At 28.3% G+C, this 27,139-nt stretch overlaps 1 protein-coding gene and 1 long non-coding RNA gene across 2 annotated transcripts in view; both read left to right on the forward strand.

The window, feature by feature from the left end:
- The window catches only part of CAH1 (carbonic anhydrase 1), a 27,261-nt gene continuing 122 nt past the window's right edge, over positions 1-27,139 (forward strand). Inside the window, exons 1-5 of the mRNA XM_088200270.1 lie at positions 1-206; positions 22,464-22,655; positions 22,864-23,081; positions 24,866-25,087; positions 26,300-27,139. The exon at positions 26,300-27,139 is cut by the window's right edge and continues 122 nt beyond it. Of these exons, the coding sequence (XP_088056396.1) occupies positions 173-206; positions 22,464-22,655; positions 22,864-23,081; positions 24,866-25,087; positions 26,300-26,437 (804 nt within the window). The 5' untranslated portion in view covers positions 1-172 and the 3' untranslated portion in view covers positions 26,438-27,139. The remainder of the gene's footprint in view (positions 207-22,463; positions 22,656-22,863; positions 23,082-24,865; positions 25,088-26,299) is intronic.
- LOC148238642 (uncharacterized) lies at positions 382-18,627 on the forward strand. The gene is made up of 2 exons (XR_015811684.1): positions 382-9,739; positions 9,822-18,627. It is a non-coding gene; the product is annotated as an uncharacterized LOC148238642 (long non-coding RNA).

The following is a 27,139-nucleotide window of genomic DNA, read 5'->3' on the forward strand; positions in this document are numbered from 1 at the left end:
AGAGTTCAGTACAGTATAGCGAGTGTGGTCGTGTAGGACACGAACGAGCGGACCTTTTCAGTCCTGAATATTTTTATCGTCAAACCATAAAATCAAAGGCTATATCTGAAAAAAAATTCTTTGAAAAAGACATATTTTTCCGAGCTAAAAAATAATTGTTAAAAAAATTAAAATGAGCGACGATTGGGGATACACTACTGCCAACGGTGAGTGATGCTAAATTTTATTTCATTTCCATTTTTCATTTTTATCGACATAAATAATAAATTGTGCGTATAAATTTTTCGAACGCAAACTTCGTTTACAATACATCTCTGTTACTCCCTCCAGTCGCTGTGGCCGCGATACATCACGAAATCGGCTTTGATCGAAAACGGCTTTAGTGTGCGGCGCATATATGGTGTAAAGGCACGCTCTCACACAGGCTCAAACTTGTTTTCGTATTATTTCGACGCGCATTTATTCTTCCCATTTTTTGTGGCAATAGTGGCGAAAAGGATCGCAATCGCCGTTGTGCATACATGGCGTTCGCCGTTATTGCGGCCGATTCGATTTAAAAATAAATACATTAAATTCAAATTAATTCGAGTAATGGACGCCGCGTTTTCGAGTCGTTGCCAACATTTAAAAAAAATCGCACGTTTGAGATTTGTAAACAAGATGGCGCCCCCAGCAAATTCAAAATGACATTATAATTTAATGAAATTTCAATGTCGACAAACGAGGAAAACGCAAATATGTCTACGAAGCCATAAAAGTTGTTTTAAATTCTGAGAATTTAAAATTTCAACCTTCGAGCAGCCTTTAATAGCAAACACAATCGCCAATAATAATCAAAATGTTAAACGATATGTTTACTTACGAATTTCTGTGACGTTCGATTGACGAAATCTTTATTTAACACCGCGAAAGTACTTCACATATGTCTACTTTCTAGAAATAGTGTTTTGATTTACTTCCGTTCTACAAAGCGTAATCGCACATTGATTGACGTTTCGTGGATAAACTTCGATTCGCTTCTTAAAACCGTGACTAAAATTTCAATGCAAATGTATAGAAGGTAAACAATAGGACTCCTTTTTCGTTACAGGTAGAGCTTATCAGTGTTTTTTGTGACTGCACCCAGCTTAAATTTGTGTTATTTATTTTCGATTGTCTCGTGAAAAATGTAAAAGTAACGAGTTTATTTCTAAATCAGAATTGATCGCACTGACGCTTGCCAGAAAATTCACTTCAATTAATTGGAATTACGAGAAAAGCTATTTATTTGCGTACTTTGATAACAACTTCACACTGAGATTCAAAATCTTGATTAAAAATGTAAAATTGTATGAACATATTTCTTAAAAAAGTCGACCTACAATTCTGCCCGACAAAAACAGCAAAAATAACGATTTTTTTTTTTTGCAAAGTTACGCTTCTTTCTGAATAACCGCCATTTAAAAACAGAATGGCGGATCAGGCCGGGTAACAAACTTAGCAAAGATATTTATTAGGTCTGTTTTCAGAAAAGTTTCATTAAATATGGTTAAAGCTGCAGTTATTACAAAAAAACACACGGAAAAAAATAATAAAAATACATACTATGTATTAGATTTTTATTACAGTTTCTATTATAATATATTTTTAACTAGGAGTTATCTTGTCATTTAAAAATCGTTATATACTACATAAAATAAAACATTTTTTAACTTTTTTCTCAAAATAAGTTTTTTTTTAGCGAGTTCCGATGATTTTTCTTTAATACCGCCATTTTAAAACAAAATGGCAGTTCACGCTGGCTAACGAAGTAAGCTGAGATATTAACAATTTAATTATCAATACTGCGGCAGTTTATTTATTATATTTATAATTATACAAGATTATTTTTCATTTCTTTAATATTTGAATTACTGCCTATCGATCTGAGGTAATATATTTGTAAGATTCATTTTTAGAATATGAAATCTTATAAAAACTGCGAAAGTAATTTGACAAAAAATCATAACAAAATAAATATTTTAATTTCTATTTAAAAACATTTAAGATTTAACGGACTTTAATAAACGGACATTTGTAAAAACGCGATTAAAAACAAAATGGCAGCTCAGATTAGCTAACAAACTTATCAAAGATATTTATTGTGGCTATTTTACAAAAAAATATGGCAATATGAGTAAAACTACCGCACTTATTGTGTCCTCATAAACCGCTATATCACATCATATTTGTATTTTTACTATTTTTATTACATAAAATTTTTAACAGTTTTACATTTTTTCTGTTTGATTTTTAAACGAAATTACATTTTTTTAATAACCGCCATTTTGAAACAAGCTTAGCAGACTCATCCAAGAAATTTTATATTAATTTTTCAAAGTCATTTTGTTTGAAACAATGATGAAAATCTGATTAAAATACGGTATTAAACAAAAACCGTTATATTCCATAAAAACAAAATAAAAAAAATATACTTGAAAACATTTTTGCTTATTAACTTTTTTACGATTTTTCTTCTTCTTTAACTTAAAAAATCAACAAACGCCATTTTGAACCAAGATGGTGGACTAAACTGGCTAATAAGCAAACTTAACCCAGATATTTACAATACCAATTTTTCAGATTTTTTAATGGAAATATGAATAAAACCATTAAAATATTTATGACATATAAACAAACATTTCCCTTGTGTTATTTTATTATTCTGTCAAAATGTATCTAAAATATTTATATTTTTAACGCACAAAGACACCACAATACGAATAATTTATTTCAGCACAATATGTGGGTAATCGTTCATGACAAATTGGCTTCTTAAAAGGCGTCGTTAAAATTTTGTAATTGTGACAAATTGATTTTAAGCATTTTAAAAGTTTACTTCGTGTATGGAATACAAATGGAAAATTTTACACTATGCTAATATATTATTATGTGCTAAAACCCGTTGTTGATTGATGTTTTCATCTTAAAAAAATATACAAGTAGAACATATCTAATCTAAAGCGTTATATTATTCAACAGATTTTATCTAAATACTCTTTAAACTACCTGAAATCTCTTCAATTATATCTCAAAGACATATCCTTTATTGACTCAACGGTGATTTTTTTTGTAATGCTAACCACAATATGACCCTGTTGTCATAAAAGTTATTAATATACATTAAGTAATTACTTTATTAGCATTGTGTACATATGTAGTATGTTATAATGTAATTGTCATCCAATATAATAATTAAAATTCATTTCTCAATATAATATTGATACATGAAGGTCAGATGTCAAAATACAGTATAATTATATAATAATAACATTTACTCTTAATGTTTTCTTGAATACATATGGATATAATATTCATCAAGCCGCAGAGGTCATTCTCAAACAATAGTGACGATGTTGTTTTTAACAAGTAGTCCTGATTCAAAAATAAGTTGATAAAAACTGGTTTATAAAAAACAATTCTCCACGAAAAGTTTAAATTTTCCGAGAAGAGTTTATTATTTATACTTTCAAATTGCACACTTAAAACAATTTGAAAGATATTAAAAGATGTTGAATAACTGAAGAGGAAAATTTTAACGAAAATGCCATTTAGAAATTTTCGCACATGGACAAAAATTTCGCACATAATAAATCACTGTCTTAACTCGACAGGTCAGAGTCACATGACAGTGACTCAACCGATTGTAATCAGCCGAAAAAACTGACATCATTGTTTAATTGCTTAGTTATTGTTTAAAAGGTTTTGCAGATCTATAATGCTAATTGTAAAGAAAAATATCATATTTCTCAATTTGAGGATTTACTGTAGAAGAATAAATTATCTCTAAAATAGTGACTGTACAACTTTTTGGCAGTGATACTCAAACTGTGCTTTACTGAACGTAAAATGTAATTCAACAACAGCATCAAACACAATTATTGTAAAATATTATAGCTGTCACTCGATTTCGGCTGTTTTGAAAATATATACAATATTTTTTTATATTGATATAAATGCACTGCTTTTCTTCTACTATTAAAAAATACATAAACTTATATGTTCAGTTCCAACATAAATATAAATAAGCTTCTTTAGTTTAATTGAATGTTAATAACGAAAACAATGCATCTTGTAGATTCGTTTTTTGTGCCATTTTTTCCTACGCATTTTTGTTTGTCAGTGAAAGTTTAGTAGCAGATATAAAAAATTGCTTACGGCTTATTTTAGATAGATTGAATTTTATATATATATAAATAGCAATAGTATTTGTTATTTATAAATCTAAATTTTAGAGATTTGTATTAAAAACAGCAATATAAATGCTCAGTTTCAACATTTTTAAAGATGTACTTAGAATTAATTCGAGATAATACATACGCTACTTCAACATACTATTTGTGAAAATATCGCGATTGTTTACTTAATTCAGAAAACAAAACAAAGCACACTGTGTTCAGAGCGTAACATCAATAGGCAATAAAATATTATTCCTCAACTTATAAATTTGTTTATTAATAAAATATATTAACAATATTTATGAGTAGTATAAGTAACAAAAATAAAATCAATGCCTATACATTCGTATTAAAAAAATACTAATAAATATTATTTTTACTTCTTTTAGAATTACTGTACGGGAAGTAAAATGTTTATTCAATGCTTACACCCTCTACCAGCAGCAATTGGGTATTAGTCATCTCATAAATTGTGTTCACCCTTCAACCGTTCTAGTATCGTTAGAAGACTTCTAACTGATCATACCTTCCGTTCTAAAATTAAATCTGAAAAAATATACTTCGCTTTTGAGTCACGATCTTGAAACTGTCCTCGATCGCAGCACATTTAGTTAAAATATAGGACATTTACGTATTTCACTGATGTCACGGCTCATTTGTGCATATTACCACGTACTTAATGCATCTCAAGAATGTTTGTTTATCTGAAAATCTTCAGATTTAGACCGGATTCAGGTCGGAGCGTCACGAATTTTGCTGGCTAAAAATGAATTATTGCGATTTTTTGCATCATAACTGGCGCTAATCACGTAAATCAAACGGGAATAATAGAATCTATTTTATCGATAGAAAATTATTATCAAAAAAAATCCGATGGTTAAGTTTTTAAAGTAAAATATATATTTTTGAGCTAGAAAAAATATTTTTATTGGCAAAGACCTAATTTTCTTAAGTAACTTGTTAATTTCAATAACTATTTTTTTTTATAAATCTAAGTAGGTTTCTAGAGTAAATATACATTTTTTGTTATTCTGTACATAAATTATATTCATCCATGACCTTGCTCTATCATTTATATATAAAAGAATAAAACACAATAGCGGAACACATTCAAGGTTCTTTTAAATAATGTTGTTTAACTCTAGTTAACGTATAATATTTATATAATTTGCTACAAGTACACGCATTTTATTTATAAATACATTTTATTAATATTAAAATGTATACTATTATATTTAATATCTTATTTTTTTGAAATAAATACAAAAAAAAACTTTTTTTAAGAAAAACTTCGTACAAATCTGGTGTGTGTGAAATTGGATCTTATTCTTAATTAAATGTTTGAAAAGCACTGATTTGCCTGTTAACAAATTTACAAAATGATATTTGCATCTAATTTGAATGTTTGCTTTTCAACGACATTTTAGACAAAAATAAAAAAATAAATTTTAAACTAGCTGATTAAAAATTGGAAATTCACATAATAAAAATTCTATGAATCTAATTTAAATTATCTTAGTCGCTGATATAAATAACTGTCTATGTTGCAAAATTGAAAATAAAACTAGTTGTTTATCACTTGATTTTTAGGATAGACAATAATTGGTTAGTACAACTTTTTAAGAGTTCGTTTGGTCTTTTAACGCACATCTTCTAATTAAATGAAACTTTTTATATATAGTACAACAAAACTGAATCTCAGTTTGTTTTTTTTTTATATATATTTATATTATAGATTTTTATGAATTTTTCTCCAATGTTTTTTAACTGAATATGGAGATTTTTTTAATAACTTCCATTTAAGATAATTACAAGATTGATATATTTTTTAGAAATCTACAGCAGTTACCGTTCTTTTTAAAAAAAGTTTATTACCAATAAAATTATAAAAAAATATTTTTAATTTTTATAATGAAAATCTTTTTCTATACTTTTTTATGATTTTTAAAAATCACCGTTTTGAAAAAAGGTTGTTGACCAGTCTGATAAATTTAGCTGAGATATTTTCAAGTAAAAATTTCAAATAGGCAAATATTTACCTATAAATAATAATAAAAAAAAACTAAATAATAAAAAACAAATAATTTTCCAAAATTTATTTTTCAAAACATTTTTGTCCTTTTTAATTTTCTCTGTGGGAATTTTTAAAAGGCTTATACATTTTGTAAATGTCGACATTTTGAAACATTTGATGGCAGAATGGTATTGCTAGCAAACCTACACTCAATTTGCGTTAACACAGTCAGTTCGAGGGCCATCCATTTCATCATTATTCATAATTAAGAAAGAGATGGCAAGTTTGGATTAGCTCTAAAGCCCACGATACATATATACGTTCGATTTACTTATCCTAAATTTACTTAAACTGCATTTCAACTTGTATTTTATAACAAATTCAAGTTTAAATGAGGCGCAAGCTTTCTGTCTGTAAACTACTGAATTATTATCGATTCAAGCAATCGTTTGTGTGTGTTTCTTCGCACTATATGGCAATTTTGTTGATATGTACAATAATAAGTTATTAAATCAAAAGAAAAAATAATGCTCAAAATAAAATTAAAATAACTATTATAGCTATACTCAAGATTATAATTAAAAAAAAAATTATTATTGTTTCGCGGAACTTTTAATTTTACTATTATATATATTACTATATTCTAGAACTATAATGCATACTACTAATACACTACTAGTACTACTTGAATACTTTTTACCCATAATTGAACAAAATAAGATTTAGAACAGAAGATTATTAATATATTTCATTGGTCCACTATATACTTTTTCTGTAAAATTTGTGGTGAATATAAAGTTTTGCAAAGTCAGGTTATATTGAAACAAGTTTTCAATTACTTAAAAGTTTAATTAATAAATTTACCCTATATTTAAAACTATGCTTTGAGATATAATTATTAAAAGCTCGGTAGTCTTTTTTCACCAATGGCACATCAAAGTTATTCCTAGAATTTGGCGACACGCTACAATCATGTTTTTTATAAAATTTAGAGATGCGAAGTACATTCGCAGAAGTTAGATAATTAAAAAAATTAGGGTGTGAATTAATAAAAACAGGACTGCTAGATATGGAAAAAACATATTCTTCTAACCAATCTAAGAACCTACTACTATTCTTGAAGGTGCACTTTTTTGACACAATTTTCAGTACACTTAATATTCCCAGTTTTAATTGCTAGTTTCATACACATTTTTTTGTATTCCAATATTGTTTTAGAAATCAGCACACAGTAATAGATCTACATCTGTAAACAATGCACTAATCGGTCAAAAAATCGTTATTCTCAAATAAGCACATTTTTAGAAAGGCGTCTTGTGTAGAACTGTAACTCATGTTTACGCATGTTTATATAATATAATAATAATAATATAAATAAAGCCTAGACGGTTATGTATGTTTTATCATTCTACACTTTCTAACTAAAATCGTTTATATTTTTTACGAGCGTATTATATTTTAAAATTAAACTTGATCATCTTTATAATTACTTATTATTGTTACATATACGAAAAAATCTTATTAATTGAAGTCCAGAAGTTTCAAAATTAATATCTTCAATTTACATATCAATCAGTGCAATAGCAAAAGAGAAAACGTGCCTTTTCTTTCAGTTTCCTGTGTACACAGTATAAATCAGGGGTCCCCCCCGGGGCGTGGAGAGAGGGGCGAAGCCTCATTGGTGCGGGGTCGTAACCCTCTTTTTAGGAGACGCAATTTGTCCGGTCACGGCTTTATTAGAGTGACAAAAGAATTGCTCGAAATCACAATTCACACTCGTACATTGCGATGCAACAAGTTTCCGCCTGATTTTCCGGCGATTGTACACGCTACGACGATATTTCAGCAGCCGCCCGTAAAGTTCGCGGACTTAATAATTGTGTAGAATAGATATGTATGACACTCAGCGTGGAGTTCATAAAGCTCGTGGTTGTGACGACGCCTTAATAATAAAAAATCGCTCCATCATCTACAGTTTTTAATAGTCAACACAGTTTAGGCTCAGAGTAGATGTTTTTCATCCGTATGTTAGCACAGTCTAATTAAAGTGTATATATTCTTATTTAGACATTGGTGACGTAATTTGCGCGAACACCTGTTACGTTCATCTTCTCAATATGCAATTTTATATTTTTACTAAAATTAATATTTTATGAGTAATTACAACAAATAAAGAAAAAATACGCGCACTAAATAAAGAGCTAGGTATATTATTCTTATTTTTAACGCATAGTGAAAACATTTTTAATATTGTACCGATTAATGCACGTTAAGAATATATGAAAATTAATATGATTAAATGATATTTTCATTAGAGAAAAAAACGCAATTATTAAACAACCTAATAATACTACTTTTCGGATCTTAGTGTGCGTGTTGTGCCAAAGAAAACTCAATTTTTTGTAGTGACACATGTGTTCACCACAGACTCCCTCACCAGCGATTTGCAATCACGGAACATATGTATATGGAATTTTTGGTCCTTCCTTTGCTCTTAAAGTTTTAATGAACCGCACTATTTTTACACCGTGTTTCAATCACGTTGTCACCCTATTTCGGATCTAAAATGTTCGATGCCGATGGATAGGCGATTCCACCTTTTTTGAAAAGAATTTCATATGTCATCGGCATAATCTCTTTCCGTGATTAAATTAAATAACATAAAAAATAAATCAAACAAAACGAAGGATTTGGTTTCAGAAGTACACACTTATGCTAGTCTCCAACAGGGCCATGGCCAACAGGACGAGTTTTCTCCATCTCTTTCCGTCCCGAGTTTTATCCTCACCCTCACACAGATTCTGGTGCGACTCTATCCTCCAGCGTTGTTTGATTCGATATTATAGCTATACATATGTATGTATGTAGAGGTTACACGCGGCGTTGTTTGCTGATGTACCTAGCGCTGAATTTAATTTATATGTAGGCGATTATTTTGTGTTAAATGAGCATTATCAGAAAGAAGTATGGATCATATAGTCCATCAGGACTCTCACAGAAGTCGCAGCTATATCATAGAATTCAAGTGATCAACAAACTTGGTTTTTATGACAAGACTATATAATTGAAACAATGTTTATGACGCATTTTTTCAATTCTTTATTAACAATTTTCTAAAAAATCAACAACGAACTGCTGTTTTTTTATTGACTGCAAAAACACGAGCGATAGTCCAATTGTTATTATAATTTGTAATGAATCACCGAACATGTGCTCTCGATTGCGCCCGTATATCATTCAAAACCAGTGGATTCCAAACTTTTCGCTTTTCACGAAGCGGAAAAGCGGCGAGCGGATAAAGTCGGTTATGGCAGGCGTTTAGGCCAATTAACGACCGCTCTTTGAAGATAATTATCGAAGACGTAACCAATTAAATACTGCGATGTGTTTTGCTATAGTTTCTACAATAGTTGAGATCGCGTGTTTCTTTCTGGATACGAATTATAGACTGTTTGACACAAACGAATGCGGTTATTGAAGACACGCTTCGCTAGGTTTATTAATGGGCTAATGTGCTATAGGTTATAAAGTATGATATAAGCTAAGATTACTTAAGTTTATTTTCATACAAGACCAAGTTGACAAGAAGTCTATTATTTTTATCCAAACAGTGTTATCAGGAAGGATGTATTCAGTCATAAAGTCGTCACTGTCACATCGAGTTTATAGCCTTCATACAGGTATAATAAAATGATATAGGAAGGATTAGGTACTCTTGTAAAATATTATCATTAAAATAATATATATCGCACATAAAATTAGCTTCCAACGATATGTGTTTATTATGAAACATTATGAGAATTCTAAAAATTATTTTCTGTGTAATGTCATTGGTGTTCTGGCATCGATTGATTCATATTCTCTAACTTAATGCCAGATATATTTTTTTATTTATTTTTACTAAACGTACTTCGTTGTACTAAAATAAAATACTTTTATAAAAATAAAATATTTTATAAAATTCTCGTTCAAAATCAAGGGCATATAAATAACACAACTGTTAAAAAAAATATTATCCGAGTACCGATACCGGTTTTAATCTACGCACAATTATATTATATTAAAAAGATCGCTACTGTATATATAAAAGTAGCCCAAATTTATAAAATCATTAGTTTCCTTAATCTAACAACCGGTTTAAGAGTTACTTATGTTAATGTTAACATGGGGAATACCCTTAGGATTTACCTGTATTATTTTAGGAATTATTAAGATGTTGTTTATTATTATAATGTCTCTCGGAGACAAGCTAGAAGATAAATTTTCTTCTGAAATTATAAAAAAATTTAAACATTTTTTATGATTAATCTCTAATGTTTTTTATATTATGTTAGGCGGTAGCTACTTATTTCATTGTGTCTGTATTGTATCATACGTGGAGATGTATCGTTCAATGTTTTAAATTGTACTATAGCTTCCAACCTTCAAGTAATGTACAATTCAACGGAAAAATCGATCTCGAAACAAAATTCAGAACTACGCTTTACCCTATATATCATAGGTATTTATACAGTGAAGAGAAGATATATATACATATATTATTTTTGAGATCAAATTGACATTGAACAGATCTGCAATTTTACAAGCTCTTTCATTAAACTTTCAGTATATAATTTTGACGCGTTATCCAATCATTTCCACCCATTCGTAGAAAAATATAAATTTTTCTCTACATGAATAGCTTACTAATGAACAACTTCAAAAGCATCCACTCATTCGAAGTGAATAACGTAATCGGTAAATGTATGTTTATTTTAAACCCATAAAATCTGAAAGAAAAATAATAACATTTACATAAAGTAATTTTCCGTTATTGCGTTTTTCATCTGTGTATTTTTTTCTTCCGAGGCAAATATGTCGCTTTTTGCAAATCACTAAACCGGTAACAATGCTTGTCTCTACAGTAATTGTAGAGCATTATGAATATGATGAAAAAGCGTCGTTGTTTGTTTTTGATTGTGATTTTCCGGGAAACGAAGCATCTTATCTCACGAGTTTACTTCTGACGTCTGTTCATTCGGGCAATTGAGCTCGTTTGATTATTCAAATCGGATGCAATGTGTCATTTGACCTGTGATTTGTATGCAAAATATGCATGTTGAACACTTGTTTAAACTTTCCGGTGTGTTCATAGCCAGAGAAACTTTTAGGACCCCATCAGGTTATTCATAAACATATTCCATCCTATAACAAAGATTAAATAATAATATTTTAGCTGTAATTAATAAATTTCTTACAATGTAATTTACATAATTTTTGTACATACATATTATGAAATATTATATCACACAAAAAACTTGCTTTTAGTTGTATTGAACTTTGCAATATATAATAAAAAAATGAGGAAAACGCAAAATTCTTTTTCCCTAACTGATTAATTAAACCGTTGAACATATTTTTGTAAATGATTATATATTCATTAAATATATAATCGTTGATAACATTGTACATTTCTTTTGATTTAGAGATAAAATGATGTCTCGTATATACAAAATGTAAAATTACACACTAATTAAAAATCAGCTTCTCTATGAAATCACAGATTAAACATTTATCGATATTTGTACATACTAAAAAATAATAGGTTAAAGTCTATAAATAAAACTATACAACAATATTTTCCCATAAATATAAGATTTATATTTGAAATTATACATTTAATTAAGTTATAATGTAAATATTTTTATTCGAGTTTGCTTCTATATAATTATACAAAAAATGTTATTATTACATGAATTATATGCTTTATTTAAATTTTTCTTTTTAATATTATTTTTGTTAAAATACTAATTAATTGCTTGGTTTTTGTGATTCATTATGATATATTGTAATATAATATATTACATTTATTTATCAAAATTATTTTATTTGTGAAAAAAAAAACAGAAAAATGCTACAAATTTACTTAAAATACAATAAACCCCCCAATAACACGGTAAATTGGAGACGTTTTATTTGGGTGCGTGTAGTTGGGGACTAGAAAATATTCGTATATTTTTTTGCAATACGTACGTATGAGTCAGACGCGTGTGATGAGATATATCCTCCCTTTGGCCCGCTCACAGACAAAGTAACGGCCATCCAAAGAGCACATCCCCAATTGACCGTATTATTGGGTGGTCTACTGTATATAATCATTAATCATTTTATGATTATATACAGTAGACCACCAAAATAAATTTATTGTCACAGAATAAATAATATAAATAAAATAAATTCATCTATTAAAGCTGAATTGTTGCATCTCTATTATAATCATACATTTTTAAGTAAAAAATGAGTATAAAAATTGTCACAAACTATATGATTTGTGACAATTTTTCTTCTTCTAAATATATCATTAAAAATCAGCATTATATCTAGTATTATATTTAGAGTTATATCCTGATTTAAAATGTCATTAGTTTTCATAAAATATTGCTAAATTTCTGAAAATTTTCAATAAAATTCATCGTATTTTGAAGCCTCCATTTTGACAAAATATGAAGCAATTGACTGGATTTTAAGGATCATTTTGATAAACTACAATACTGTATTTTCGTATCTATATCAAAATCGTTTATTTTTAAATTAAAAAAAAACAATTACAAAATATATTTACAGAAAATTTTCGGTAAAATTCTCTGTTCTTAAAACTTTTTTGAAAAATCACTAAAAACACTATTGTATTTTATTAACAATAATATAAATTATATATTAAGTTTATTTAAAGCTGAAAAGAGTACAATGATCAGTTAAAAAAACATCTTAAAGAGTATTCTTGATAATTTTAGTTTAAACATTGAGAGTGTCCCTCAAAGTGTGGCAGATATATAATACATATGTTGATATTGTCATTGACGTTATTTTATTTAAATGCAGTGAAATGCAACTTTTACTTTAATTTTATTTACCGTTTAGAATCAGGTCACATTAGAAAGAAAAATATTTATAGAATATTTTACCATTCATACATCATTATCTTAATATTTATAAAATAACACTGATATAATAACTCCTTCCGATTATTATAAAGGCATATCAAATTTTGTGAGCCTCAGACGGGTTCTTAAGATACAAAAAAACTACATATGGATTAGATTTTTTAATGAACGCGCTCTTTTCAATAAAAAATGCATGCAAAAACATGTAAATAACAACTCACAGATGTGCTCAACAATGTCTCATCATTGAAAATACATTATTATTATTATTATTGTAATAATATTTTATTGTATTCTAGATTCTTTGATTATCGACCATGCACTCGTTTATTAAGGTCGATCGATAAACGAAATACGTATGTGCTTCATGTGCAATATACAACAAGCATGCACTTATTATCTTAATCAATGATATTGCCATGATTGATCTATATTACTAGCCTGGAATGGTTCAATTAAAATGTATTTATTTATTTTTTAAATATGCTTTAAACATACATGAGCAATACTTACTTAAAATTAACAAGACTGCAATTATTGTTTAAAAAGTTAATAGGTGTCTTCTGAAAACAATTATCTTAATCGTTTTCTCGAGTGTTACACATGTCATAAATATTTTTGAAGTAGTTTTTTTCTAATTATGTTGAAAATGTGTAAGAATGAAAAACAAGCACTTGATGTGGTCGTATCTGAAGTGTCACGTGCGAATTCCACTGTGATAAGGAAAATGAGTAAACACTTTGAATATTAGGCTTCGTGGAAAATAACTTAAATTTAAAAGATAAAATAATTTGGAAATCAACTAGCGTACAATTTTCTTTAAAGAAAATAATAAATAAATTCTCACTACATGACTTGTTTATATTGCACATTATTTTTAATGAATAAATAGTTTACAAATATGTTTTTCATTTATAAAAATAATCAGAGAAAAGCGAAGGGATTTCTAGTATTTTTTTTTAAATCCGCGATTAAGTTTTAGACCCCATAAATATTTATAAAATTGTAAGTAAAAAAATTTAAAATGTGTTTAAATATTACTTATGTACTTAAGTAAAAAATAGTGATTATTAATCAAAGGATCTATAATTCTCATTCAAGTAAACTATTGATAAAATCGCTGATTTATTTTTACGGTTTACTAGCTAACGGATTAGAGCGTTTTTAGTGTAAAATATTAATTTAAGTGTTAAATTTTTGATTAAATAATAATACATCTGCTTTTGATTTTACGTCACGAATTCAATATTATGTATTGTGTATATTTAAAAGCATCTCAATAATTTAATGCTGGTGTTAATAGCTTATCACGAATGCAACGCAAGCATTTACTAAGTTAAAATTTACATTTTTTGCATAAAATATTTTTTTAGCAATAAATAAACATAAGAAAAATCTTGTGAATCTCTGGCTGGCATATTTGCACTTCAAAGATAATAAAATAAGTATTTGCCACGTAGTACTCGTATATATTTTTATCGTATTTGATTGACGTCAGTGTAACGTCTTTTTACCTTTGAATAAAAAATCTAAAAAAAATAACTAAGCTGCTGTTAAATTTATCTGTGTTTGCTTGTAACATTATAATGAAGAAATTGAAAAAGAGTCTTAACACAGGGCCGTAAAGTTTGTTTGCCTCAAAAAACAAACGACAGAATTATCAGACGTTTTGCTGTTTTCCGTCGACTTTGATATTATCATATCACAAACGTTAGATAATGATAAAAAGCTGATTATAATAATTTCTTTTGTATACTTTCATTAATGATATTTAACCTCTTTTCTGCAAGGTTATAAGATAAAAGATAAATAAAATAAATTACCGCCATGATTATCAAGCATTTTTATTTATACATCTTTCTTATTAAATGAGTATTTTTTATTTAGAATAATTATAACATATTTCGAATCAAGTGCATTAAAACAAATTGCGTCAAAAACAGTGCATTATTCATTGCTTCTTAAACGGTTTTTTCTACGTTTATTATAATAATATTTTAGTAAAATACATTAGCATTAAAAACATATAGTGGCACTGAGCAATCAAAAATATATTTTCAGCAAAAAACATATCCTCTTCCGATTTTTATTGTGATCATGTACAATTTGCAAATAAAAAATTACACCTATTCAGTGCCGATTTTTGTTATATATCTATTGAATAATAACAGGAAACACTATTGTGATTGACACGATTTTATATCACTATAAAAATATGTATTATCTGAGTGTGTTTAATTAAAAAAATAACCAAAGAGAGATTATCTTAGATGATTATATAACGATACTATTCTGATATCGCATAATAAACTTTGATTGTGCTTTAACAGTTTTACGATGATTCGAAGTATGATTTTATAGTTAGTTGTCTAGTAATTATGTTTTATCGCAATGGTAACTGTATAGTTAATTTAATGTGTCACAGTTATTTTGACAGTGCTCACACTTAAATGTTTCGGGAAGAAAAGCCAATGTATTCTTATGACAAACACATGCTATAACATTATTATTTTATAGCCCATTAATTAAAAACTTAAAAACAGATAAAATAAAATAATGATGATCATAAGTCTGATCGATAAAATATTGTGGATGTTTATCTTAAACATCTGGCATTATTTCTTCTTTATATGTTCTTAAAAAAATACTATATTTTGAACATTTGATGCGTGTTTCTGAGTCATGTAAAATAAATGTTTATCTTAAAAATTTGCTAGTTTTAAGAACTGAAAATGACAAATTTTAAATGTTAATTGTATTCTGAAAATGTGATGTTATATTATCATTTCCATTGTATAGTATACTACTGTTTAGTAGTAATTTTTGCGTTAAACATATATTTTATTGATTATAATAAGTAGAAAATGTTATGTTTGTTATAATAATCGCATCAAATCAGATTGTTTTTAAATTAATTCAGATGACCTATGTGTTTTGTATCATATACATTATTTTTTTATTATGTTTTATCTCTGTGGCAATAATAAATTTACAGTATTACTATTTGTATAATATTTGATGCATTTTAAATGCTCGTTTATGTTTTCCCGTAAATGAAGTAAATACAATTTGTATTTACTTAAAATTGAGCGACGACATTAAATTATTCAACACTTTAAATGGAAGACAATTTACGTTTTGTTCTAGCGTGATGATCGACTTGTTTTTTTGGATTGTTTTCTTCAAAGATAAACAGTTTAAACTCTTAAATTCGACCTCGAAAACCTCCAACAGTCATTTAACCACACGTTTTCATGATAAATTATTCTTATCGGTGCTAACAAGCATCGAGTTTCTACTGAAAAAATATGTTTTGCGCTTATTGATGATAACGCAATTACACACAAGTGCATGTAAAGTGTGTGTATAATTTAATATATTCGATAAATATATATCACGTAGACAATACAATAATTGATTCAATGCTAGTCTTACAAAAACAGATATTATATAAGAAAAAAACATTGCTCCGATAAATATATCTAATTTTATTAACAATTAATTACTTTCATTGCATTTCTTTTCAAGAAACAATATTTATTATTTAAACTTACTTAGTTTTTCAATCCTAAAGATACATAGTAAAATTGCTGCAGATGTGTCATCAATTATGGTTATTTATAATGTATGCATATTTATCGCGTTATTTTTAGATAAATGTTTATAAGGTTATCAACCGATATGGCAGTTCCGATCAGTGCATTATGTTTATCGTCACATATTTAGATTATTTCTTTGATAAAAATGTCAATTCAGTTAGAGCGATGTTGTATCACAACTTCTGGAAATATCCGACAGTGGCTATGTAAACATATCTCAAGTAAATGTCACTTTTTTATGGATTCGTCATGAAAATATCTCAAAAACATACATATTCATACCGATATTTTCTCACGCCCAAGTGTCTCGTTCTAGCTGACTGTGTACATAGTTTGAAATATTTAGAAGATCCTCTCAACTTATGCTTTGTTATAAGCAAGCATCGATAATTTTATATCCCTGTTGTGTTACACATTTGCATATATACTTTTTTTTATTAAAAAAAGAAAAGGCAATGACATCTAGACACTTCGCTTTTTTATCAATAAGGAAGGTCGCAGAAGGTAAATCACGCCATGGCCTTATAATAATTTCCGCAAGGTAATTTTAATCACTGCTTCCGCTCCGTATCCTTGATGGCGATTGTTAACACTGTGTCAAAAATTTGAATATTACCGCCAAACATTGAAAGGCGACAGAATTGAAATGTTGCCAGTGGTATAAATTTAACTTTTATATGTCGTTGATCGGCAACATAAATAAAATGTAATTTCGCGAGACTAAAACAGAACATTAACGAAAAAAAAAATATATTTTATAACATTCTTGCTTTTATTAATTTCCGCCCTATAATTTTTTAAACAGTTATGAATTTTAATTTTTTTGAGTAGTTCAGGAGAGCTAACAAAATCTATCTATAATTTATCCCATATACATATGCAAATTTCATGACGTCAGAGCTCACTGTACGCAAGTTTAATGCTTCAATAAAATTTTCTGCGTTATACATAATACACCTAACAATAAAAACAGTAATATTTATTCATTAAAAACAGTATTATTATATCGAACTGACTGTGTTAACGCAAATATAATATAGTACTTGATGTATAATTCGTACCTAGTACTTAATTCATAAGTTTTTTTAGTAAATACTTTTTATTAAACTTTATTTTAGACGACTTCTAATTTATAAAATAGTACTACTAGTGACACTTCACACAAAGTAGTTCTGAATAATTATTTTTATTATCAATTTTTAATTTTCAAAATAATTTAAAATAAAACTGAACAATTTAACAGGTTTCCCCAATGCGCCAATATACAATTAAGAACTATTCCATTAAATATAAAAAATATGATGCACACCAAAAATAGATTACCATAATCTCAATTTTTCCAGCTCCTCATAGCTCTCGCCGTAAATATACTTTTGTTTGGCATGCTCGTTGAGAAGCTGGATAGCTCGTGCAAGAGAAGCGTTCTCAAGCGTTGAAATCTTGTTCGCGAAGGTCCGATACAAGGGACGCGATCGCGACTATCTGGAGCACTCTAAAGCTCGATGGATCATTTATTCTTTGCCTGATGAGTAAAGGACAAATATGATAACTTTTGAATTAAAAGGAATTAAAAAATAAAAATCAAATGTTTTGATTTATTTTGACTTTACTACATACATATGTTAAAATTATTTTCTTAGTGGTTGCAACTAAATATTTTGAAACTGAATATAAATAAAATAAAAGAATGCTGGTATTGGCGATTAATTGACGAAGTGCAATGATTTTGTTTAGTACTTGTTTATTATCAAAGCGGAGCCACGCTCATATTTAACAGTTGCGAAACGTCCATTTGCTGTTCAAAGTAACATATGTTGAAATTATTTTATCGATGGGTTGCAATTTGTGTGTCGCATAAGACAAAATTAAAATCATTTTTTTCTAGTTTAAAAAAATATTTACAAGGAAACTCAATATAAATGAAACAAAAAATGCTTTTTTTAAGGATAAGTTAAAATGGCTTGCTTTTGTTTGATACATGTTTATTAACGCAACGCCACGCTCAATTTTAACAGTTGCGAAACGTACATTTGTTGCTCAAATACAAATCTAACCTAAAATAATATAATAACGGTATAATGGTTCATTTATTATCTTAGGTTTGGGTTTGAACAGAAAATGAAACATGAGCGTGGCGCCGTGATGATAAACAAGTACTAATATTTGGTTTAAATAAAATAATTAATAATTCAAATTTTCGGTTATCGGGGGTCAAATTTATTCTAAAAAATATGTATTCATTTGATTTATTAATATACAATTATAAATGATATTTAAAACATATATTCGTTGCAGACAGTTATTAATGGAATGTTTACTGTTCTGACCAATACTCACTCGCTGCCGCTCGTTTTCATCAAACATACCTTAATTTTGAAAACGTATTCATGTAATAAAAGCTTTGTGCAAAAAATAATAATTTAATTAGAACAATCTTAAGCCATGATTTATATTACACCTATCGCCTTGAAACTGGAAGATCTGTAACTGTACTTATTGCGCTTAAGTTATTATGAAACAGCGATTGTCATAAATATTTATTTATCTATATCCATGTCTGCCTGAAGGTACAAATTAATTACAATAATTAAGTAATACGCATGTATATTCATCACTGAATACATATATGAGTCAGTGTTTATATCATGACGTATACATATCCCACGTGTTTTATCATTCATCGCGACCTTGAAAAGTGTCAATAGATTAGATTGAATCGTTGCAGCCCAATGTCGTTTGTCAAACGCAACGAATAATTTCACCGAACGGCGCGAAATTCGAAAATTTCACGCACGATTTCGTCAAATAATTTTCGCCTAAACGAGCTCTATACACATACGTACATAGTATTCTTGCGATTTTCCACATGCATATTGGAAATTATGCAGAATAAACATGACACGGTGATGAGTCCGCCTTTTGTAGATGTGGAATGTTTAATAGCTGTATTGTCGGACTCGTATTGTGTTTTTCCTCGTGATATAGATACGTGGGTGGTTTAAATAAGGATAACGGATCCTTTTTTGCGTCGTGATTAGTTACATTCATGCGCCTGATTTGCTTTTAAATTCCGTTTTTTGGTCAATGCGACGATTTTATCCTTCACGGTCAATGCCGATCGTCTCTTCTGTAAGCTAACCCCGATTTTATCTACGTGTCACCATTGAAACGTGACTAAATTCGCCAAAAACTTCAAGGTTAAAGCCACTTGCACTTTTGAAATAATTTATAATCGACTAATCATTAGTAACTATATTTTAAAATAAAATAAACCACTGAAGCGTCAATATCAAATATATGATTTAATATGTATTGTCTAGACAAACTACAATAGCTACGATATGGAAAACGTCTACAAAATATGCAAATTAAACAACAAAAGTATATATATAGAGAACATAAACGACACGATATTAACCTATTACAGTGTTAGCCACATTTAACTCTCGCAATATATCCTTTAGTGGGTCGCCATCCTTTTAACAGTCGCCTAAATTCGCAATTGGCTGCGACAGATTTATATCACTGTTAAACGCATCATTACGGTCAACTTTACACAACTAAATAAACGGCACATCCTTCGCAAAGGATATAAACGGAATTGCGCAATAGCTTACGGACGGACGGACAGCAATAAATAAATTATACATTTGCATTGTAATTTAAAAATAATAGGCGTATGCTATTGCGCGTTCGAAAAAGTGATAAAGCTTATAGGTGTAAGAAATAACATTTTGCAGTTATTAAATTAACGCAATTTCATACGCTCAAACAAATGGATTGACGACGGGAGAAAATTAACACCGTTTATCGTCAGTGACGCTTCGTGACTTTGGCAATTTGATTTATTAAATAATTGCGCATGGGATGATCTCCTGATGTATTTTTTCTATTATAGTCTTCCCATTCGTGTCTGTGACTATCAACGTGGGTTGAAATGTATTGTTTTTAATCATAAAAGTGGAACAAGAATACCAAAAAACAGGCGATGTACTGTTCGCTTCTCAACAAAACAAAGTATTTAGTATGGTCTTGGATACATTGATAGGGTTTCAATTAAATAATTATTTTTTAAATTCATATTTAACATTGCAGTTTGATTCACAATGATGTATAGCACATTTTTCAATGTACTTGTACATCATTGTATGTTTCTATATTGAAATTATACATTTTAAAATAAAATAAAAGTATTTTATTTTTCTAGAATCGTAAATTTGAACTAATGTAGCAAAAGTCGAAATATCATATTTCGGCAACAAAAGTGTTAAAGTCGTTACAAATACTCCAAAATATTTTTAATAATATTTTTAGATGATATATCTATTTTTTTAAATTTCTGCAAAGCAAATTTTTTGATTTTAAATAAAAAAATATTTAATTGTATAAAAGTCGCTACACAGTCAATGTTAACCATAAAGATTTAATATATTATTTTTTACATACTATATGCTTATATATCATTATTTTATTCAATTAAATCTCGTATTTTAATATAAAATTGATTTTATTTTTGAAAATTATATGCTAAAATTTTATTTTAATAAAAATGATCGATTATAATAGACAATGTATTTTTTTCATTACAGTCGCTAAAAAAGTCACAATATTTTTATTATGACAAATAAAAAACAATATGATATACCGCAAAAATTTAATATATTATTTTATATGAAATAATATATATTTACCATATTTTTAAACTTTCATAAAATTGACTTTTGGTTTTATATGATTTTTTAAGTAAAAAAGTATTGTTTTCTATAAATCTGGCTACAAAGTTAAAGCCTAGTTTCTGCATATCATAATGTGATCTTTTTGATTTAAGAACCGATATTTAGAGTCTAATATATGTAACAACAAAAACTACACGCACAAAATAATTGTGTTAATTAACTAATATTGAACTTAACATATACATATGATAATTAAATTTTTGTTATAAAACTATACAACTTAGCTAAAAAGCATAAAATCAATCAAAAGTCAATCAGAATCGATCACAAAATATTTAATAACACATATCTATTAATATTTAATCAAAGCAACATTAATTTAATATGACTCTTTTTACCAAATACTTGTTAAAACCAATGACAAAATTGAATTTTGACACTTTTTAGTACAATATTATACATAAATATAAATACAAATCTTTAAACTCTTATATGCTTCCTGTAGAACATTGTTATATCTTCAATAAACTTATTTATTTACTTTTATAATATTAAGACATGTGATTAGTATAACAAATATATATGAGTCTGTAATATATTATATTGAAAGTAAATCATAATTGTGAGTAGATTAGATTATAAGTAATAATTTTATTGAATGTAGGTGATTCATACATATGTTATGGTTCTTTCAGATGCATTTAAATTAGTATATAAAAGACTAATTAGTATACTGATATTCTAAAAAAATACCACATAATAGTTTTCTGTTAAAAGTTATGCCAAATACAATTCTTAGCTATTTGAATAAGAGTTTTACGTAAAACATCATTAAATGAAAGTGCACACCATTGTATCTAGATCGATTTCCATTCAAAAAGCAATGGGAAGCTTGCCAAGATTATCTATAATAGCTGAAAGATTGTATATAATGAGATACAATAGTAGTGTATCGTTTAAAGTTACTTAAAAATACATAATTATTTTAAATATGCTCAACTAATCACTGAAATAAATCATTAAAAATATACTAAAGTTATATTTTGCTATTGCAGGTCCCTCTACATGGGTCGAAAAATTTCCAGAGGCTGGAGGAGAACGCCAAAGTCCCATTGATATTGCAACTTCGAGTACGGCATCTGGCACTGAAATGGCTCCTCTGGTTTGGAAGTATAATCCCGAGCAAACGCGTTCTTTGTTGAACACCGGATTTTGCTGGAAGGTAGAAGAGAACGGCAAAGGATCTGGTGAGTACCGATAAATAAAAAAGCTTATTAAGGTCCATAATTATATTGGAACATAGTGCAATAATCCATTTACTCGCATAAAGGTGGCAATAGTAAGGCTTCTAAGACTGTAATTGCGTGATTTACATAACGCCCCTTTCTATATTATATATAGAATTCTTGTATTACAGAGATGTTGACGTGTTTTCTTCTTGTTGTTTTTAAATAGAATTGAAAGGAGGACCTTTGCACGATGATGTTTATCAGTTGGTTCAATTCCATTGCCACTGGGGATGCTCTGATGGTAGAGGATCGGAACATACTGTCGATGGGCAGTCTTATTCCGCTGAACTTCATTTGGTCCATTGGAATTGCAGCAAGTACAAGAGTATCGAAGAAGCTGGTGGACAGCCCGATGGTCTCGCAGTTTTGGGAGTGCTGATGAAGGTAAGGATCTATGATAATTTCATGTATTTATAAACAAGTTGTTCTATATGTTTTTGTTTCGCAAACTGACCTTGCCCATCGCTGACCATCGCTAGTTTAATGATCGCGATCATGAGGAAAAAACAAGTTTTGTATACACCGATAAGTCATAATAATTACTAGTGTAAGTCGTGATTTCCCGAAGCGATGTTTTGTTGGCAATTTACATGCAAAAAGTGGTTAAAAATTGCAGATAAACAAAAAACAATGCTGAAGTCAAACAATCAAAAACTCATATTTTGAATTGTAACTTAAATAGTATACTAGTTTTGGTGTAGATCTGTTGGTTAATAAGGATTTGACAATGACCAACTAAAGACGTTAGTTAGAATAATAATCAAGCACAACAATTCAAGAGCTTGCCTAAAATTTAAGAAGGATTTGACAATAACCAATTAAAGACATTAGTTAAAATAAGAATCAAGCACAACAATTCAAGAGATTGCCTAAAATAAATCATCAATTTGTTTCTATAAACATATTTCGTATCTATAAACATGTGTAAAAAACAGTTTCTTCTTCTTTTTTGGAGCAAAACGGGTGCTTTAATGAATTTAGTATTAATCATTCCAACTTCATTAATTTATATTGACTTTAAATCTAGTTGGTTGTTGCCACTTACATTGTAGTAGTCTACACTGATATTAATACACTAATGCTAGTCTGAAACGTCGTCATTATTACTTTATCATTTAACGAAACTTACAGTCAAAAGATCTTGATTTTAAAACAGTTATTACTGTCTTGATTTAAAAATGCATCTTCACTGACTGTTTTCGTCGGTTTATAATATTTTCAGCTTAGCATGTTATATTTGATTAATAAACAAGAAGATTCATGAAGACATAGAAAACCACTTTTGGAACATCTTGTCTTTCTTACACAGTGGTCAAAAAGCGGGCAGCTGAATTTAAACATTGGACGAAAAGCATTGAAAATGATTATCGCAGTGCGAAATTTTTCATTTTCTTTTCCAAAAGTCATCCGACTTACTACTATGTAATGAACAAATACTGATATTTTTATGGAAAGATTTGTTACTACCGATGAAATGTAGGTTTCTTCATCACTATCAGTAAAATCAAAGCAACAGTTGAAATGATTCACCACCTTCTAAAAAGAAATGATCCTCTGATAAAAATATGCAAAGAGTATATTGATGGTGGATTGCCTTTATAACAATACAGTACTACTCTAACTTGTTATGTTAACTTCGTGAAGAAGCTGGAATTGTGTTGACAAAATGTGTATTGTAACATCAGGATCGTTCTAGCACACACTTGGGTGAAATGATCTAGTTCCATCATACATCCATCTATTCCTGAACTTTAAATGATCACCTTAGAAGGCAACAATTTTCGTGCATTGATGAAATTGTGTATTTTGCAAAACAAAACGAAACATTTTATCAGACGGAGATCATAGATTTTTATTAAAAATTTATAAAACATATAGTCTTATGCCATGTATTTTAACTACTACTATTATTTTTAAGCCTGCAAGCATAATATAAATATTTTTAAATCATATTTTTACTAAATTAGTAGATTGAATCTCATTTTATAGTACAAAAACATACATTAAAATAATATACATATGTAATGGTTTACGTAACGCCAAAACATATATGTATGTATGTTTGTATGCACATGCTCTGGAAACTTTCACAAGAGAAATTCACCATATCATTTTTATAATGTTTTTTTCACTATACACATTAGTCATGCCGTCTATAAACATTTCAGGTGGGAAAAGCTCATCCAGAGTTTGAGAAAATAGTGCAGCTCTTGCCGTACATAACACACAAGGGAGACAAAATCACAATGAAAGATTCACCAGACCCGGCCAAGCTACTCCCCGAGAAGAAAACCTTCTGGACTTATCCCGGCTCGTTGACCACCCCGCCGTGCAGCGAGTCTGTCACTTGGATTCTGTTCAAGGAACCGATTGAAGTATCTTCTGAACAAGTATGTATACATAATATATTCATTCATTCTCCTTTTTTCTTGGTCATTCTCTTTTTAACTCTTTTCGATTCCGAGCCATCGGTGTTCAAGAAACAAAAATATCTGATTGGTTCACTTTTTTTCACCTCTGTGATACAAGAAATTATTTTAGTGATCTTCATACAACAATTCCGCATTTTTGCTACAAAGATAACATAACTGGATTTAAAGTAGAATTACACATTTTATATAAACAACACTTTTTCCCTTTATGGGCAAAAGTGTTGTTTATATAAAACACCACTTACTCCATCAAATATTCTAAAATAATCTTTAAACTCATATTTATGATATACTATGATACATAATATATATTTAATGCTATGTTTAAAGCTTTATTTTATAATTATGTAAGTAAAAAATATGTTTTTTTTATTTAAAATAACTACAAAAAAATGCCTTGTGTGTCATTTGTGATATTCAACATATGTGTTTTAAACATCATTTATAGTTTAATTTTTAAAGTCAATAATAACAAAAAAACGCATAATCTAGTGCAAAACTAGTACCGAACTAAGAAACTCCTGATTTATTTGGTCTGTAATATAATTGGATGATCACTGGTTTTAATATAAGGTCTGATTTTATATGAAACTTTTAACTTTTGAATAACATTTTGGTTGAATATCAATATGGGTTTATTACAATGCATTGTAAAATAGGTTCTGTAAAAATTGAATATAAAATATTTTTATAAAAGATCACTTTTACTAGTATGTATATAAAACTAAAGTACCTCTACATTTTATACTAACTTACTAGCTTTACTGATTGTTTAGTCAAAAATTAACTAACCATAAAAAATTTTACAAACAATTATTGTTTTATTGTATTGACGTATACAAACTATTGTTTTCTAATTTTTGTTATATCATGGATAATTTTATAATAATCTCTTGTAATTTTTGTTAGCAATGATTTTATTTAGTGATATAACTTATAGTGTCACATAACAACTATATAAATGATAAGATCGACTGAAATCAGACAATAAAAATTAGGTTATAGCAAATTTGAGGCATAAATTTAAATATAGGACAACAATTTAAAATTTTTACTAAAGGCGAAAATATCAATCGGTGTGCCTTTTAACTTTAAAACTAACATATTTTTTTAAAAAGTACAGAATATTAATAAATATATGGGTTGATACTTACTCTTTGATCATTTCAGCTGGCTAAGTTCAGGGATCTGCGCACTTATGGAGCTGCTGAGGATGAACCGTGCGATGGGCACGTTCAAGTGATCAACAATTATCGTCCACCATTGCCGCTCGGGAACCGAGTCCTGCGCGAATGTGGAGGTCATTAATCAGATGAAAAATTGCAATTTTTTTGAAATGACAGCTTATACAATATACACCAGCGTGTAAAGAACATCGTTAGCATAAAATCAAGCTTAGTTTATTATTCATAGTTACATGTTTAATTATTAGATGTTGTGTTTAATGTGAAAAATTGCTTATATTATAATATTATTATTATTATAATTTTTAAATCAATTATCGACTATATCGTTTTGATTGTTACAATTAGATTCGTACGATAACCAACAATCACGTTTGGCTCGGAAACAGCAACGACGATGTTCAACTTAGATCTGATTCATCAATTAATAATCACTATTATGATTTTAATCGCAGATTTGTTTATGTTGTTATTAATTATTTATTCATGTAGATTATTATGTGTTTTTAAGAATATTTTTCATTTGCTTGACAAATGTGCCTAAACCGGCGAGCCTATCCGACTGACGATTGTAAGCACGATGCGGTTGTGAAAGGGCATTGACCAATATTTGGCCTTATTTTTGTGTATGTACATATATAAATTGCTTTTATCTGTGTTAAACAAACGATTTTTAAACAATTCATTACAATGTGGAATAATATTTTTGATATGATTATATAAATATACTACATATCTTGAAGACTAATGAAATTGTATTAAAAGAAAATCTCACGTATGCATCCTATCTATTGTGCCTTGAAACAGTGTGTTTAGTTTTGAATCT

Source organism: Plectrocnemia conspersa, unplaced genomic scaffold (genome assembly GCF_051122295.1).
Source record: "Plectrocnemia conspersa isolate PC_06_02 unplaced genomic scaffold, ASM5112229v1 ptg000001l, whole genome shotgun sequence".
Taxonomy (NCBI): domain Eukaryota; kingdom Metazoa; phylum Arthropoda; class Insecta; order Trichoptera; family Polycentropodidae; genus Plectrocnemia; species Plectrocnemia conspersa.